The 20,037-nt window shown below is 39.5% G+C and overlaps 1 protein-coding gene across 9 annotated transcripts in view; it reads right to left on the reverse strand.

Moving 5' to 3' along the window:
• Positions 1-217: 217 nt before the first annotated feature.
• PCDH9 (protocadherin 9) overlaps positions 218-20,037 on the reverse strand; it is an 892,742-nt gene continuing 872,922 nt past the window's right edge. For 4 of the 9 annotated variants that reach the window (XM_073346260.2, XM_073346237.2, XM_073346252.2 and 1 more), the window contains one exon: positions 218-2,477. In XM_073346260.2, the coding sequence (XP_073202361.1) occupies positions 2,104-2,477 (374 nt within the window). In that variant the 3' untranslated portion in view covers positions 218-2,103. The remainder of the gene's footprint in view (positions 2,478-20,037) is intronic. The other 5 variants (XM_073346325.2, XM_073346327.2, XM_078853249.1 and 2 more) reach the window with 3 other exon arrangements.

The following is a 20,037-nucleotide window of genomic DNA, read 5'->3' on the forward strand; positions in this document are numbered from 1 at the left end:
TTTCAGTGAGGTCCGACTCACCAGAAAAGTCGCTGAATAAGGCCCTAAATGATTGCCATTTTCTCTCTGTACCTTCCTCATCCAGGACTAGGTGAACCAAATGGATATGTTTAGAAGAATAACTTATATATTCATAATGAGCCACCACCAACAATAAAGGAAATGAATGGAAATAAAGTCCCTTAGGCATTTGCCCAAGAACTAACACAAGACAATCAGGAATTCAGAACATTTATTGCAAGAGCTGAATAACTGTAAATAACGTTGAACTGGCAAAGCAGTAACAAGGATAACTGTTTAGATATTTATTCTGTCAAAGTCATCAAACACCCCTCACAAACTGACATAAGTACTGCAATAAACAATGCACCCCTAACCCATTTTATGTCTTTATACTGTGGTGGAAAAAAACTGTGAACTGCTATATACAAAAAAAAACTTCTTTTTTTTTGGTAAGAACAAATTAACCTTCAGATTACCTAACTTTGTTATTTTAAGACTGATCAACTGTGGCATAAGATAATTTTCCCTTTTTTTTTTCCTGTAAGGACTTTTTTTTTCTTTTCTTTTTTTCTTTTTTTTTTCTTATTTTTTTTCTGCATGCTATTTATTTGTTTAAATCATCTGTCATGCCTTAACAAAAACCGCCTAAGAATGTCCAGATTTGGATTTGTTTTACGTGCAACTTAGATCTTATTAATAGTAGGAGTCACTCTGCTGGTTTGACTGAAGTGACATGACGCCGGTACCTGCCAGGCATTGACCAACTATGATAACAAACAGCTAAACAGCAATAATTAGAGTTTTAACCCTTAGTTTCCCCAACTAGCCTACCAGGAGAATGCTCTGTTACATCATGAAGGCACAACACATTAAATATTCTGTGGCTATGGTCTAAAAACACTTGTGTTACTACAACATTAACGCAGATGAGGATCAACACAAACGCCGCTTTTTCAGCAATACAAACTGTCTTAGGTATAGACACACACTTGCCCAATTGGAAAGAAAATGACCCTTGTATTTTGTTTCTTCAAATTTTCCTCCTTCTACTCCAAAATAGCACACTGTTACTTTTCATTAGTTGAGAGACTACAATCAACTGATCAGGGTTCCTAAATAAATGCCCTCTGACACTCCTTTGCCACCACCCACATAGCTAACTTCTTTTTCATTTTTTTTTAAATTCCCCTGCTTTGCAAAACAGAATGGAAGTGAAATTAAAGTTTTTAAAGTTTAAAGCCCTTGCGTAAGTCCTTTTGTTTTTTAATATTTGCAAACAGTTTTGCTTACTAGAATGCCAGCATCATCTGCTGTTAAACACAAGCAAGAGGTTTTTTGTTTGGTTTATTTTTTAAACACAAGTGTTTTGAGTTCCTTGGAACTTTGTGTGTCAGACAGACTACTAACACAGAAACACCATCACTGAAATTAAAAACAAAACAAAACAACAGGAAGCAAATGAAAGAAAGTAAAAAGCAACTGTGAAACAAAGAATTATGCTACAGTATCCTTTTTAGGTGAACGTTATAAGTACACAAATTTTGTTAGTAATAATTGTTCCTATTTACAAGTATTTGAACACTGATTGACTTACAAGTGTCCACTAATGTTGTTAATAGCACAATAGGTTTAATATTTATAGTTTTAGTTGTTTTGTTTGCAGTATGATATCAAGTATAGCAGTCCCAGCACAGATCAATGACAGCAAGAGCACAGTTTTCTAACTGGATATGCTTTTTAATCATCAGAAACCACTGAACTCTCTCTCTTGCTCTATCACTCTCCAAATGCATCTTCTGTTGTTTGTAGCAGCAGTCCAGGGTCAAAAACCAAACAAACGAAAAAGGATATTTGCAAACTGGAGAGATCTCGGCAGAGTTGAATCATGTCTATTTAACAAAACCACACAACTAGTAGAAACACTCTTTTGTGTTGCAGAACATGATACTTTCCATTGGGCTAACACAAAGATATGCATCTCTCTGCTATGTGAAGCATAGTTCTAGAGGTCTACCCAGTACATAAAGCTCTGACACACACACGCACACAGTATTAGCAAGTCTAAGTAGACTAAAGTCATTGATCCAAAGTAGCCATTTCTTATAGCTGGTGCTCCTTTGGACTCTCAGCAGGTCCTGAGGCCTGTTTATAAGACTTCAAGTTAGCCAAAGGAATGTCAGTCATGTGATTGCCAGTGTTGAAATGGGCCTCACCAGAGCCATACTGCTTTCGGTCACTGAACTGGTTTCTGTTGCTATCTTCTTTCCAGGTTCTTGTCAACGTGTGTCCATTCACTAGTTTGTCCTTCTTAACCCATTCTTTCTGAGGTGCAAAGGTGGAGAGAGGCGACTTTGGCTGCTGGTATGGACCTAGGCTGGGAGGCATCCAACAGTTGTCTGAGTGACCCAAAACCAGGCATTCTTGAGTACACATCTCTGTAGCTTCAGCTAATCCTCGTGGACCAAGAGGCCCATCTGCATAAGACAACAAAAGAGACCAGAAAAAAGAGAGAAAGAAATAGTGTTAGACTTTCACTTTGGAAACATTGCTATCAAAGCTGCATGTACTCCTGACATTTGCTAGAATGGGAAAAGTAATTGCAATGTTCTTAACCCTACAACCAGCTGTGCCACTGACTTAAAAAAGGGACATTATGTCAATGTCACAGTGTCAAAATACACTTGCATGCTAACAGAGAGTGGTTATCTGTTATTAAGGTCATTGGTGAACTGTGACTTTTGTGATCAAAACATTTTGACTAGATCTTCTGTGTCATTGCCCGTATACTTCCCTGTTCCTCAAAAAGGGATAAATTAGTCATTAGCCAACAGACTCAGACACTGGATATGAATCAGTTCCAATTCCATTTTTAAGGATTCCTTACTAAGGAAGTAAACACTTGAGCAGAGGAAAAACAGTGTTGAGCAAACACATTGACCAAGATTCTCTATGAGACCTTATGCCAGGGTGAATTGGCATAGCCCAGGTGTGCTCTCATCTCGCCTCCCATTTCCAGGTATGTTGGGCCCTGGATGTAGGAGCAGGAATGATAGGGAATACTCAGCTGGCTAGTTAGGTCTAGATCAGAGGTGGGCAAACTATGGCCCACGGTCCACATCCAGCCCGCGGGACCCTCCTGCCCAGCCCTTAAGCTCCTGGCCCACAAGGCTAGCCCCCGGCCCCTCCCCTACTGTTCCCCCTTTTCTGCAGCCTCAGCTCACTGCACCGCTAACACAATGCTCTGGGCGGTGGGATTGCAAGCTCCTGGGACAGCGCAGCTGCAGAGGCCAGCCTGAGCCGGTGCTCTGAGCTGCATGGTGGCATGGCTGGCTCCAACCGGGCAGCTTGGCTGTAGCACTGCAAGCCACTGGTGCTCCAGGCAGTGCGGGAAGGGGGCAGGGAGGGATTGGATAGAGGGCAGGGGAGTTCAGGGAGTGGTCAGGGGGTGGGGGAGTGGATGGGGGCAGGGCAGTCAGAGGGTGGGGAACAGGGGCATTGCATTGGGGCAGGAGTCCCCAGGGGGCAGTCAGGAATGAGAGGAGGGGTTGGATGGGGCAGCCAGGGGCAGTCAGGGGTGAAGGGTCCGGGGGCAGTCAGGGGACAGGGAGTGGTGGATGGGGCAGGAGTCCCGGGGGGGCATCAGGGAACAGGGAGAGTTGGATAGGGGTCAGGGGCTAGACCACGCCTGACTGTTTGGGGAGGCACAGCCTCTCCTAACTGGCCCTCCATACAATTTTGGAAACCCGATGTGGCAATCAGGCCAAAAAGTTTGCCCGCCCCTGGTCTAGCTCCTACCACTCTGCAGCACCTGAGTGGAACAAAGTAAACAGAACGAGAGAATCCATACCATTGTCAAATTGTCTTGCCACATACAGATCCCCATTTGGTACAGTAAATAGATGAAATACATTAGTCCCACTGGACATTAATATGCATCTCAAAGATTTGCTATAAAACTACATAAATCAAAGGGTACACACAATGTGAACCTTCCGTAACTCACTTGTGTTCTCATGGTTTTCTTACGTTCATGAATATGAGACCACAGGAGATGGACCATGCAGTCTGTAATATGCTATGCATATTAAAGACCCATGTCATCTTTCACCCATTATGGAGAGCACAGCTGGCCTGCTTCAGAGGCCTGACTATCAGCTCAGTGGACAAGTCACCTATATCTCCAGAAAGTGCTGACCTTCTCCCCCATCTTAGCCTATTTCTAAGTGAGTGAACTTGCAGCTGAGACACTGATCTGATCAGACTGGATTTACACATAGGGTAAGATGTTCCAAAAGACTGATAAACTGCCACATGTGTCTTTGTTATCTGTTTCTCAACATCTGAGAATATACACACCCAATGACCAATGATTGGTCATGATCCCTTGCTAGATGTATGATGATTTTGATGAAGACTTCAATAGGGAATCCTTTTCTTAACTTCAGGCAAATCAACGGCCTAGATCTCCAGGCAGTCAAAGAGTTAAGAAGCATTTTTTTTCTTGATTAAACAGTGAAGTAACAGGAAGGAAATTATGGATTGATTTTGAGAATGAGGTTAGCCAGATAGGAATGAATGCTGAAGTCATGCAGGTTAGCATTAATCAGAAGAAAAATATGGACCACAGAAAGACCAGTCTGTGAGGGCTGTGCCAGCACAAAGATGCCTTTATAATTGTGAATTTGGGCCAGTAATTATCACTGAAGATATTTACATGAAGATGTTTGTGCTGCAGAGACAATGGAGATTTCAGTCTCTTCAACTGCAGCAAACGCAGCATAGCAGGTTTATTTTCAAATCCCCAGATCATCCTAATTAGTCTAATTGTAGCTGCTATTCTTTTTAACTTGCCTAATGTTTTTTTTAATCTTCCTAGGCTAATTGCCTCATGAGATCCTGTGGCAGTGAGTTCCACATGTTAATCATCTGTTGCATTTAGACTCCATTTTAGCAAATCTAATTTAGATGCATTTTCTTAAAAAACATGTCAACTATTGTTTCCTTCATCCTTATCTCTGAACATCTTTTCTTAGATTGTGAGGTCACTGGGGCAGGAACAACCCTTTTTGAATATCAGTCTCTAACAGTAGATTCTGGGTACTATGGCCAACAAAAGTAATAATGTCTTTTTAACTAGCTGAGCTATGACTGGAAGCTCCTGCAACCCTTGTACAAGCAAATTTCCCATTGCAATAAACTGGAATAATTTAAGAAATATAAAGACCCAGTGACATTGGGACAATTCAAGATGAAATAATCAGTTCTGCAATAATTTAGGGTAAAAAAGTGACTGCAAAGCAGAAGTTTAGCACACATTTCAAGGAGAGCCAATAATCTTGGTTTTAAAATAACAGCTGTGATAATTCATGGGAACAGAGAGATTCTTGTTCTATAAAAGCCCCTCTTTGAAATCGCCACTATACAGCAATAATCAAATTGAGGCAAGTACTTAGTACAAAAAGCTATAGTAAGTAAAGGAAGTAATCCCAGTATGTTGTTAACATTTCCAAAGGTTATCTATAGGTTAAAAGCTGATTTTTTTCTGCTGAGAACAGAAATTTAATTTTAATTAGGTTTTTCCCATTTTCACAGGAAGAAAGTGAGAAGTGGCAAAACTCTTTCCAACTGGTCTGATCACACAGTAAAATGCTATCTTGCTGACCCAAGGAGGAAAGGTTTGGCAGGGATTAAAACTTTCAATACACAAAGAAAAGCCTTCACCACAGAGTGACACAGTTCAAGAAATACAGTTCATGCACCCTGGGCTTCCAATTTGCAATGTAATAGCAGGTTAACAAGAGAACTCTCAGCTTCACACTCCTGAAGTGGATCTGTTATGTCGCCCTGTTTAGCTAAATAAAATAAAATAAAGTTCAAAGAGATATGGCAATCACTTGAGTTTAGAATTTAAATGGGTAATAAGCTGTTTTTACTTAGAACAAAATATGCATGTGGACCTATAAGCCATGTCATATTAATCTTGGAGAGATTTACTTCATGTGTTTAGCTTTCCTTAGTAAGAGTCCTAGAGTGATAATACAGTTAATCTCGGAATGGATTTCCTTTTAAGTTGGTGAAGTTTGTGGAGAGTTTTGAAATATTTGGATGAAAGGTACTATTTAAATATCTATTCCTAAGAATAAGGGGCTGTCTACCGAGGTGAAAGTAAGTCGGTACGCCCTGCTACGGCATTCCCGCAAGAGCTGGTGCGCTGTACCGGGGTGGATCAGCTTCCCCAGGCTCAAATTAAAGGTCCACCACTTCCCCAGGGCAGGCTCCGGGGATGATTTAAAGGGCCCGGGGCAGTAGTGGTGGCCAGAGCCCCATCCCCAGAGCCCTGCGCCGGAGCCCTGGGGAAGCGGCGACGGAGCTCTGGGGACAATTTAAAGGGCCCATGGCTCCAGCCGCCGCTACTGCCCAGGGCCCTTTAAACCGCTGCCAGAGCCCCTGGCTGCCGCTGTTACCCCAGGGAGAGGGAAGAAGGCACTTGCCGGTACAGGGTGGGCAGGGTCTGGCTCTGACCTCTCCCAACCCAGCCCCATACCGGTAAGTCCCTAGACTTACTTTCACCCCTGGCTGTCTAATAAACAGAGACAGGATGGTGCTGTGGAGATAATCACCTATTTTGGAGGAACACGGTGGGTGAGGTAATATCTTTTAGTGGACCGACATCTGTTGGTGAGAGAGACAAGGTTTTGAGCTACACAGAGCTCTTCTTCAGGTCACTTTGAAAGGGATATTTCCCATATTTCTGGTTAGCCAAATGTCACTTTCTCACTTCGACTCTCCAAAAGACTTTCTCAATCCAATTCATTTCAAAGAGGGATGTGTTTTTGTTCTCAGCTGTCCCTGTCTATAGATTTCAAATGCAGACAAGCCTGAGAGGGGTGTAGTACTCTCTGTAGAGGGCAAATCTTGCTCTTTGTGATTCACCTGCAAATATATGACTAGTGTTTTGGCTCTAGCACTCACAGTGCAGGCCTGGGAGTCAGGAACACTCCTGTAGTACTCATTCCCACTGTAGACTTAGAACAAGTCACTGATGCTTTCTGACTCAGTTTCCCTAGTCTGTAAAATGCTGAGAGGGTTTACCAGTCTCACTAGAAAATTGTGAGGTTTAATGATGGAATAATTGGACAAAATGCCTTGAATGACTATATATAATTGTTAATCAGCAAATAACATTTTGATACTTTGCCTTTAAAGCATCACAACATAAAAACAGCCTCTTACTTTTTGTTTGAAGTGATGCTACATTATGTGTACACCCAGGGGTACATTTCAGGTTATAGACAATACCTTTAATGGAATAACAGTACATTCCAATCTGGGACAAGGACAGTCTCATTTATAATATGTACATATGGTGACTATCATCATAGGCACCATGATCTCTGATTAGGGCATTTAGATGCAACCACAATACATTTAATACATCTTACTAATAATCATTATGATGCTTTGGGGGCTCTGCAAATCCCCTGATGCAAGATGTATGTGATTTAGAAGAAAAAATAATTAGTTTTGGAGAAAATATGAGCTCAGCACAATAAAAATAAAACACAGTAGCATGGTTTTCTTCTGCTCCTGTCTTGTGTAATTATGTTCTCTGTGAAGACAGTTCATTCCTTCTTAAGAGTCTTCTTAGTATTCAATGGCACAAGTGAAATAATCATGAACAGTATGATGGGGGAAATAATCTTTTGGGATACGCAGGATGGTAGCGTTAGTTATTTGTATTGAGAAAGCACGATGTTGACTTACTGGTAATTATCTTTCCCCTCCACCACTACCAAACAATAGCTTTCACCCAATTTTCTAAACTTGTTTCATTACTGCAAACAATGACACCACTTAAAAACCTATTCCTGATGCTTTAATTTCATAATTGCATTAATTTGTTTCCTTTCTCTCCAAAAAATGTCACTGTATCAAGTTTTTCCACACTGAAGTACTTTATTGATATGTTTTTTCAAAGTATTTGTTCTCTGAACAATCTGTAATGCATGAGCCTGGTTATCAGTCTTGGCTGCTTGAATACATAATGACACAACTGCTGATAAAACTGTACAAGCCATCTGTCTCTGGATTTAAATGTTTTGAAAGCAAACACAAAAGTACATAACAAACACTCCCTTAAATTGTCTTGGTTACTATTAATAAAAGATCTTATGCCTCAAAAAGGCCTTTTTTTTATTATTTTATTCTGTTAATAGCTGTCAGGCAACTGCATGGCTTGCTGCCTCAAAAGGAGACAGGTGCAAGCAGTTAAATGCCAGTCAAATGTTGGCCATACCCTAATTGTGGAAATTCGGAGTGGTCTTTTATCTCATTTTATTATACCCAGGAGCTGAACTGTTATTTCATTGATTAACTAACTGCTGCAATTAGCAACTAGCTTCTGGCATGTTGACCAGCTGCTTTTCAACCAGCTCCTTCAACACCCTCTTGCTCAAAGCTGGAGGCTCATTCTTTAAATGTGAAAGAGTCAAGACCACAAGTTAAGCTATACTCAGAGATGCTTTTCAGCCTCCTCTGTGAATTAGGATCCATTAGCCAGGATGCATTGCTGTTAGGTATGGTGGTGAACATGGTGTTGACCCTTCACCGCGGCCTGATTTTAGGGAAAGTTATTATGCAAGATTAAACTATATATCATGTATTAAAACACATTAAAATGTTTTAAGATAATAAAATGGAAGCCATTAGAGTTGTAATGCAAGCAGGGAAAACAGATGTAAAAGTATTTGTTGTAGGTGTTTCAAAAGTATGAAGCCTAGATAAAGTACTTGACCTAGGGTTATAAGATTTAGCAATATGTATACTGTGATAAGCAAGTAAAAGGAAAAAGAGCAGTTTAAGCTTGAAATACCAGATTTCTTGGGGATTTCGGCATACAGGTAACCATGGAATAACCACATTTACGTATCAAAACTGCTGGGAAATGTATGATGCTAATAGCCCATGGTAGCAATTGGAACCTTAATTATGGTTCCCTCAGAATGACAAATATGGGCAGTGTGCTTAAGCCTAAATCGTACATGGTCCTGGTTGTGTGGGGGGATGCAAGGGTTAGGGTATAAAAAGATGGTCATACCAACCCTAGCTGGGACATTGGGATGACAGGAAGGTGGTAACTAGCTCATCACTGCCCACTTACGGTGCTCTCCACTTACTATTGTCTTCATCTTAATTTCTAATGGTCACTATAGGATTAGAATCATAGAATCATAGAATATCAGGGTTGGAAGGGACCCCAGAAGGTCATCTAGTCCAACTCCCTGCTCGAAGCAGGACCAATTCCCAGTTAAATCAAGTATGCAAGTATGCCAGCCTTGGAGGTGTTTTGTAATATGTATCTGTTTTTGTACAGTTCTGCTTATGCTTTGTTTTATTTTGATTTTAAGGTAAGTCTTCATATTTCTGTTTCACTGATCTCACTCAATAATAATATTATGTAGCCACTGCATACAAAACCTGTTATTAATGACTTGCGCAATTTTGCATTCCAATTAATGAGAGGCTGCAATGGCCACAGCTGCATTTAAAATGTGATATAATCATATTTATTCAACTTTTCACACCAGACCTTTAACAAAATTCAGCTCTATTTAACCTTGGATAAAGAAAGCCTTTTGTTGACCATGCAACACATTCACACGCTGCATTGTTAAATGACCTTTCCTGAAGAGATCACATATTACAAGTTTTATAAAACCTTCCGCCCCCTCCACTTATAATTACAGAACTGATTTTCCTGCATTCCATGAAGGTTTTGCACCTATTGTATATGATTAAAAGAGGAAAATGGTTTATAACACAAAGATGGTTCTGACATATTTTTTCTCTTCAATTAATTGAAGAATTAATGTAAAAGTGCTTTCTTGAATCCTAGGTTATGTTCCGGAAAACAAAACAAAAACTCTAACGCACATGCTGTACAATTTGCTTTTTCTGATTAGTAATTAAGGGCTAGCTTCTGTCACCCATACATTGAAAGACACTGTACTCCACAGCTCGTCCCATTTGGCATTACTGAACACAAATAACGGTGGCAACAGACTCTGGTCTTTAATTGGGCTAGACTGAGGGACACATGCTGCCACCCTTACACATACAGAGTAGTCCCTTTGAAAGGAATCTGACTATTCACAGAGTAAAATACTAATCAAGAGGAGTAAGTGTGGCAGAATATGACCATGTATATGACGACCGTAGCATCACTTCCACTCTGCAGAAGTAATAGTCACATTTCCCAGGTTCCCCCACCTTATTCTAAGAGAAAGTAATTCTTTACCAGATGTAGATTACTTTCTCCCCCATGCTGCCTCAGTTGTACTGGTAAGTGTGCAGGTTACATGCTACCTGCCTTTCTCTGCCCACTCCCAATCCACCTGCGTGCAGGGAGGCAGATGGAGAGAAGATGGGTGGCCTACATCTTCTGCTCCTTTACTCCTCTGCATGGCAGCAAAAGGGCCAGATACAATTTAACCCATAAAGAGGTAGTTTTCACTGTGCATGCTATTCCAGACTTGAAGTGTAATGTACTCTATACCCTACCACATATAGCTTTCCTTCAAGGAATCTTAGAGTACCATGGAGGTGTTTAACAACATTGCCATCTTGTTTCCAGTTCTTTTACAACAGATATTGCTAACAGAGTTCATTGGGCACTGGTTTTGGCTGTTAGATAAAATCAGATTAAGGGGTGCTTCATAAACTTCAGTCCCTTTGGGGCAAGATCCTTTTGTTCCCTGCATGGCTACATAGTTTGAGCCAAAATATAGCCCCATGGTATTTATCACAGATGGGTAGCTAACCTGCTTTCAGTTCTTTACTACCCACTTGTTACAGAGGTACCTAGGTGAAATTCCATGGTCCATGTTATAGAGGAGCTCAGCACAGGGGCTTGTCTACATGGGGACACTCAGCAAAATTAATTGGAAGTCACTAAATGTGTGAATTTAAATTGGCTTAGTTAAACCACATTAAAGCCTGTGTGAACACACTCATTCAGAATTAATGTGTCCTTAATTAGGTTTAGCTTAATTAACATCCAAGTCCCCCTGTAGAAAAGCCCCAGATGATCAAATGGTCCATTTTGACCTTAAAATCTATGGATCAGCAAATATTAGCAGAAAGTGCTTGAACTTTCATAAACTTTCATTGATAAACTTAGACAAATGGGTGTGTGGGAGGGGAACTGCTTTAGAAATGTGGAGGGTGTTTGACACAAGTCCAAATTTGGGAGTGTGATTCTGGTTTCTGATTAAAAGTAAAAACTCATTCTGTGATTTAAAAAAAAAAAAAGTACTGTAACCTGGATTTGTGTGTCACATTGTGGCTGCAGAGAGAGAGTCACCTTGGGACAGCAGGGAGGGGGAACAAATAAGATCTGGCAAAATGTTTTGTTAACAAATAAATAAGGATTACACGTTTTATGTGTCTCTCATAATGATTTGATATTTTGGTGAAAAGTCAACATTTGTAAATGGAGACAGTCCAAATACAATAACACATGGGCAGCCAAAGCAGCAAATTCTCTCCCTGGGAGGATAATGTTATTTAGACAGATTTTATAGTACACAAATAACAGATAGCATATCTTTATAAATCAGCACCCTTCCTCAGCATGATATGGACCTTATCCATCTTCTTCTCATCTGCTTAAGCTATGGCTCAGGAGGGCATTATCTCAACTAATTCTATCTTCTCAAAATTAGCATTTTTTCTGCAATCCATTCAATTTCTGGGGGACAATCTAACAAATAAGATCTCCATAAAGGATACAAATAAACCTTCTAAATTTGACTTGATCGCCTATTGAGAACACAGCACCCTTACTGTTAAAGTATTTGGACTAGAACTTGTTTTTTAGGATGCATCTTTTTCCTTATTTAGCTACGATACTGCTGCCTACAAAACAAAACAAAAACAAAATGAAATAAAAAAACTCGTTCCCTAAAGATGGTGATAGATGATAACAATAACATATTTATAAAACATCCTGTAGCCACAGTCATATACAAGCTTTTCCCCCTGTACCTAATATTTATGGTTCTTGATCAAAATACTTTGTTGAACAGATTTACAGGCAATGTGCTGAAACAGCACCAGTTTTGACACGGTTACATTTTCTTCTCTATTAATTTACCCCAAATTTACATTACTTCTCTATTAATTTACCCCAACCTGCTGCCAGTTGAAATAGCTCACCTGAAGTCTCATTTCCAAAGTTTCTATCAATTATTTCTTGATTATATATGCATTCTTAAATATTTCTATAACATTTATTTAGCTAGAGGATTTTTATCAGGAACACAAATCCATTTGGTGTTTAATTGAGATCGATCATGTAGATATATTGGTTTAATTGTACTAGATTGTGACATACTTACACTGAACAGTACCTTACTCTATGAGCAGTGCCCTGGAGTTCAAGAGGACTGCTTGTGGAGAAAGGTACTACTCAGTGTGAGCAATCTTGGCCGAATGCTGACAACTACAGCAACTGAGATATGTTAGCAACACTTATAATGTTACAGTAGACCATTGTAACATTTGTATTTTTTTCATTTTATTTTATTTACAGCTACTGTATGTTTGGCCTCACAACCATGTCGGTTAACATAAATGTGAGTTTGAGCTTCAGTCTGGTTAAGGTTTTTTAAAAAAGAAGTCTGGATCAAAGACTTATTTTCCCTGAGTGTCTCTCTATATTAGGGCCAGATACTGACCCTCCATCTCATATTAAATACACATTATTCCGTGAGGGCAGGATTGGTACCCTGTGATCTTCCCTAGCTAAGGGGCAGTGTGTAACTGCACTACCCCTGGGACAGGCAGGAGCCAAAACATGACTGAGACTCACAATTCAGCCTCTGTGTTGGCCCTTTTTTCAGAAGAATCTTCTTCCCTCTCTGTTAGATATTGGGAGGAGAAGAAGGAGTTGAGTAACCTTGATCGATTGGCCCATAAGCCCTCACAGAGAGAGTGGTGATCACAACACCATGTTTATATTGTTCTAACCATTCCTTCAGCCACCTACTGGCCAGGCTGTCAGGGGCACCACATACCCGATTGGCATAATGCACCAGAGCCCAGAACCCCTGAGCTCAAGCAATTTGCCATCTTTAGCCTTCCAAATAGCCAGCATTACAGGTATGTGCCACCACGCCCAGTGAGAGGTGAGTAATCCTGTTAAAATCAATGAGTCCACTCACGGAGTAATTTTCTACTTTAACACAAATACGGGCATCAGAATCTGGCCCCTAATCTCCCTAACCCAAATATGTTCTCTCTGAATCATAGAATCATAGAATATCAGGGTTGGAAGGGACCTCAGGAGGTCATCTAGTCCAACCCCCTGCTCAAAAGCAGGACCAATCCCCAATTAAATCTGCATAACAAATTTCTGCATAACTTCCAAAAAGGGAGAAGGAGCCAGAGACTCCATGAAGTCTGCTAGACTTTGTCATTACCCATTTAATTAACATGGAAGGTGCTCAGCTACTACTGTAATGGGTGGCAATGCAAAACCCTAAAATATATCCATAATTCCAACAGGTTCCTTTGCTTATAAAAATTATGAAGTTTAATTCTAGTACTTACTTGAATACAGCAGAAATCTGGAGGCTTACCAGACATACTGCCTGAGCTATAGAGATTCATAGGTTTTTGAGGCTAAAAGGGAACACTTTGATCATCTAATCTAACCTCATGCGTAACACAGGCCTCAACATTTCACCCAGTGAATCCTGAATCAAACCTATACTGTGACTAAGCTAGAGCATATATTTTAGAAAGTCATCCAATCTTCATTTAAGAACCACAAGTGACGTATAATACATCACCTCTCCAGGTAAATTTTTCCGATGGTTAATTACCTTAATTGATAAAAATTATGAACCTTAAATCTAGCCTGAATTTCCCTAGCTTCAGCTCCCATGCACTGGATTTCAGTATGTCCTTATTTACTCGGAGCATCAGAAACCTCTCCATGTACAGTCTCGTAGACTGTAATCAACTCACCTCTGAATCTTCTCTTTGATAAATATAAACAGATTGAGCTTCCAAAATCTCGCACTGTAAGGCAAATTTTTCAGAGCTCAAATAATTTCTGTAAGGCTTTTCTGAAACCTTTCTGGATTTTCAACATTCTTTTTGAGTTGCAGACAGCAGTAATGGACAGTGGATTCCAGTTATGGTCTCACGGATGCCACCTTCCTATTTCTGTTCAACATTCCCATACTTATATATCCAGGAATCACATTAACTCTCTTAGCCTCAATATTGCACTGGGAGTTTACATAAACCCTGATATTTAAGTCCCTTTCAGAGTCACTGCTTCCCAGGATATAGTCCCCCAAATTTAAGGCTGCATTATTTGTTCCCAGATGCACGTATTAAAAGATATGTTGCTGAAATGAGACAAAATTTACCAAGCAATCAAGATCTCTCTGTATGACTGACCTATCCTTATAAATATTGACCAGTCTCTTATCTACCAATCTTTGTGTCATTTGCAAATTTTACCAAGAATGGTTTCATATTTCCTTCATATCAATGCTAAAGTTATTGAATAGCATTAGGCCAAGAAGAGATCCCTGTGGGACTCCATTAGAAACACCCCTATTGAATGATGATTCTCCAAGCCTTTTAACAGGTAGAGAAGTCTGAGATGGTTGTATTCATGAGAGGGAAGGCTGTGTATTTGCAAGTAATCTAGGCGAGACTACTGGTGGCCTGGAGAATGGAGAGGTGATAGGAGTAGAGGCCTGGAGAAGCATAAGAACTGGCGACAAAAAGGAGCAGTGATTGAACTCTAAGGACTAGATGCCATGATTCTTACTCTTATTGAATATATCTTTCTCCATAAGGTACAACATCACATGCATAAGGATGGCAGAATCAGCCCCTAAATGACATACAATTTTAGACTGGTAGAGATTGACCTGTCTATATTGCACCTATCACCAGGATATTCTGTGCACTAACATAATTAAATACACAACAGAAGACCAGAAGACTTACAGTTTCTATCCCACTCTTTAAGTAAAATGTTTGACTGTACATTGAAAAGATCATTAAGTATGTTGGTTGACACATAGAACCACTGAAATCTGGGCTCAGCCATCACACAATAATTATTAGTTTATATTCACCATCCTTGAAGATTCAATCCATATTCCAATATTATCTGTAGTCTGGGTGTACATGATGACTAAAAGCCACCTCCCTCCCACTCCCATTTTCCTGCTGCCCTAACATAGAATTGATAACTTAAGTCCAAAGGCTTGTATCTTCCATCAGAGTGTGTTTTCTGATGGAAAATATTTTACCGCTGTTCTTTACAGATACAATGTAATTCTCTTATTAAGGATAACAAAACCCTGCAAATGCCCACAAAAAACGTATTGTTTCTAACAGCGTCAAGAGTTGGAGCTGGCTGAGTTCCCATCAGAACATGTCAGAGAAAAAGATCAGAGAGCACAGGAGTGTATGAAGGGGAAAGCTCCTGCTGTCCTCATTCACCAAAGATAAAGGGAACATCCAAGAAACGTAGCAAGATGTAACCTAGTGTTTTAGTTCAAGCAGTGAAATCTGTGACCAGAGCAAATGCTTCTGAAACAGATTCTTTCACCCCATTCCTACAACTTGCTTCACTAACCTACAACTATTAAACCTCCATGGACTCCAACTTCCTGAGGTCTGCTCCCAGCTGGATGACTCAAATTTCAGTCCCTTGCCATATTCCTTCTGTCTGTCTCTTTCTTTGAATTAACCAAATCCACAAGCCAGCTCTCTCATTTAATTCTTATGGATATTGGTTGGGGTGTCAGGTTGTTTCTCTCTAATAGAAGTGGCCTGTGATGTGAACCTTTTCTTTTTAATTTAGATAGCAGTCCAAAGTTCCTAGCTCTGAAACCTTTGGCAAGATTTATAATGTTAAGCTGTCATCTAGAACAATCAGTATGGCTTCAGTTCAAAATCTATCACTTAAGTATACTTCTAATCATGTTGAAATATACCCCAAATACTATCGCTGTTGCAGTATATTAGCCAATGTAAACATCTTCCCATGACTCCTGAAAGAAATGGGAAAATCTACAGCTCACTTAAAGGCATAAATGCAGAACTGGAAAAGCAGACACTACCCAAAAATCATGGATTTTCAGTTCCGGTCAGCAATGATTTTAACAGCAGCCGATGTCATTAATAATGTCAGTTATCATATGACATAAAAGTCTATTATGAAACCAATGAATTTATTAACAATCCTGCCTTATTTTCGGGTTCGTTTTCTCTTTACCTATACCAAATGACTTTCATATTCGCTCTTTAGTTTACTCATTCTACCTGCAACCTTCCCATTATGTTTCTCCTGCAATAATTTGGTTTGATTATCCTTCCCAACCTCCTTCTCTTCCTTCCTTCCTTCCATCCTTCCATCCTTTCTTTCTCAGCGGAGGCCTTTCTATGTGTGTGTTCACTTTCTATTTACTCTCAGAACTCATTCCTTGCATTATTCCCCAGCGGACATGCAGTTTCATATGACTTTATTGTTATGCCACAATTCTTCACTTGTTTATGCATGTGAGTGACTTTATACATATGAGTAGTTCAACTAAGTTGAATGAAATTAATGAAATATGCAAGTGTTTGCAGAATTGGAGCCTTGGGGCTGGATACACAAAAGGAGTTAGGCCCCTAAGTCTCTGTTTAGGCTCCAGTGTGTTGCATAAAATTCCCTCCAAACCCTCTAGGTGCCTAAACTCGCTCTGTGTCAAAGTTTCTACAGTAAAAGTTCCCTCAGTGTCTAGTTCCTGCCTCTGAGCCACACACTGCTGCCTCCATCCAGGTATCCAGACACCTATCTCCTGCATCCAGAGCAATCCACAAACCAGAGGATGATCCAGTGTGAAACAGGAGACATTCGAAATCTGAAACATTTTCTCAGAAATGGGAAAACTATTTTCACCCCAACTCTACTTCAAACTGTCAGGCTAAAGAAAGGCAACAGGAAGCTAAAAATCAATACCAGAACTGATACAAATGGAGATCAGAAACAAATGTAAACATTTGGCTCCATTAAATACTGTCCATGCTTCTTTGCATCCAGATTCCCAAGTTATCCATAATATAGTTCTCAACAAATCACACCTAGCCATTGGAAGCTTACCAGGGAAAGCAAAAACAAAACACTGCTTCATATCTGAAACAAAATCTCAGCTCAGATTTGGGTAGTAGTATACCAAGATAAAAACAGGTATTTTGTAGTTTTTGAAAACATTATTATAGTTTAATGCTGGAGTCAAAAAGAGAGATGTAGGTTTGGGGCACTGCTTATTTGTACAGAGAGATCCTGATGGTCTCCTGGTTAGTATTATTTAATAATATAATGTATTGCCTGGGAAATCTTATTCCTTGCCTCAGCCCATAGAAGATTTTAAAGTTTACTCTAAGATGTAGTTTCTAATGTATTTACCTATAGCTTCAGTGTGGTTTTTTTCTTTTCTTTTCTTTTTGTCCCCATGAGATTGATACATTAATAAGTGGTAAGCAGTGTTTTGATATTTATGATTATATTGTTTTCATTTATCATATAATAACAATTCAATTAAATAAAATATTTAAAAACAATTAGCACATTCAAAGCCTCTGAAAACCAATATAACATGAAATTAATTTTTTTTCAGAAGAGATCTATTTAGCTGATTTATTGAAATATGAAAATGAAATGAAGAATTCCAGTTGTCAAGTTTTATTAGGATTCACTTATTCAGTGTTTCACTTCCCTGACAGGAATAGCAGCATAGATGTTACTCATCATTTATAAAATGCCTTGTCAAAACACCTAAAAATCCTTGACCTGCTTATGCTCTGTCCCAGGTTTGGGTTAGACAGCTACCATGAACTAAAGAATGATGAAAATGATCACTGGTAGTTTAAAAATTTCAGCGTCACCCCCTCCAAATCCTTTCCCGTAATACTTGGCTTTGTGCCAACAATTTAGCTTTAGAAGAGGAACTATTATAAAATTGTAGTTATGATCATTTAAACAGATTATTACCCTTGCACTGAGTGAATTAATTTATTAAGTAGCAATTTCAGAGTCAGTGAGACATTTAGAAACAATGGCAGAAAGACATTCTGATGAATGCATTGACATTATCTGAGATGTCAAAATACTTTATTGTTAGAAAAAAATCTGCTCTCTCATTCCATGGAACAAGAGACAGACCACAGCTTCTCCATGCCTTTGTTGGGCCCAACCTTTTCTCCTTTGAAATCAATGGGAGTTTTCCTATTGACTTCACTGGGAGCAGGATTGGGCCCTTTATCTGTATGTAATACTTAATGAGTGCCAATGAGGTCACTTGAACTGTAGGTGAGGTAACTTGAACTGCGCTAGGAGTACAGGCAGCAGAGGAGAAGATGTCTTCTCTAACCAACCACAGGTGGTTCCTTTAGCATAGCTCCTCTCCACTTACTGTCCTTCCAGGGGCTCAAGCTCAAGACCCACTTCTTTTCCAGGTTCCACATTCCTGCTATTCCCTGCTCTGATGCATTCCCCACTCACCTTCCCAGACCTCCCCAACACTCCTACTCATTCCCCAGTAGTCTCATTTCTCTCCCTCCCAGATGCCCTCAGTTGCCCAGACTAGCTTTGACTTTCAATGAGACTTAGGCTCCTAAGTCACTTCAGGTGCTTTTGAAAATTTTACCCATAGTTCTTTCTCTTTTTTAATTTTAAGAGTTATAAAATGGCCTATGCCTGAGATATCAGCATACTCTTGCTGTTGTGTAACAAATTATTCCTCGTTATGCAGTTGTTGCCTAAATTCTCATATATTTTTCCCTTTAACATTTGCCCCATTATTTATTATGGGCTACATTACATTTACATAATGGCAATTAATAGGGCTAGTCTTAAAAAAAAATTACAGATCATGATTACATCAGCAGTTTTGTAATGCCCTGTGTTGTGTATTTCACAGATTCCATATTATCAGAAATGACTCATATACAGTCATTCCTTAACTGAATTAGTCAAGTAATATACAGCAGTGGCTCTCAACCTTTCCAGACTACTGTACCCCTTTTAAGAGTCTTGTGTATTTGTGTCTGGGGATTTGTCTTGTATATCCCCAAGTTTCACATCACTTAAAACTTACAAATTCAGACATAAAAATACAAAAGTGTCACAGTACACTATTACTGAACATTTACTTACTTTCTCATTTTTACCATATAATTATAAAATAAATCACTTGGAATATAAATATTGTACTTGCATTTCAGTGTATAGTATATAGAGCAGTAAAAACAAATAATTGTCTATGAAATTTTAGTTTGTACTGACTTCGCTATTGCTTTTTATGTACCCTGTCATAAAACTAAGTGAAGATCTAGATGAGTTGATGTACCCTCCGGAAGACCTTTGAGTACCCCTGCTTGAAAACCACTGATGCACAGCACAGTACTGAGTTAGTCAAGGCCCTGAAACCTATGATAGTGTCACAGACCACACTCTTAATGTTGCTATGACCCACATCACTGTTGATACTTAAGAAATATACAGTAACAGCAATGTATTCATGTACAATGTACAAGGAACCAAATGAGGACATTCTATGCCCCACTTACAAGTTAAGTGAAGAGAATAGGACAGACTGAAAGGGCTCAGAAGAAGTATTAGTTTTACAGTGCTTTTATTGTTTGTATGTGTTCACTTCCCATGGACATCACAGAAGCAGTGAGTCTGGAAAGTGGAGAGGTGGTGGCTGGCTGAACCAGCATTGGGGGCATTCCCCACATAGTAGGGTGTGTGAAAAAAGGCAAGGAGAAAGGAAGAAGAGAAGTATGAAGAGTGGCAACGGATATATTTGGTGCAGAGAGCATTCTGAGGACAGTAGCTCAGAGACGTAGGCCAAAGTGGAGTTAAGAAGGTCTGCTGAATGCAAGAATAAGCATTTAAACTTGATATTGTGGACAATGGGGATCCCACAGAAATTCAAGTAGTAAATGGGG

This window comes from Lepidochelys kempii, chromosome 1 (genome assembly GCF_965140285.1).
Source record: "Lepidochelys kempii isolate rLepKem1 chromosome 1, rLepKem1.hap1, whole genome shotgun sequence".
Classification (NCBI taxonomy): Eukaryota; Metazoa; Chordata; order Testudines; family Cheloniidae; genus Lepidochelys; species Lepidochelys kempii.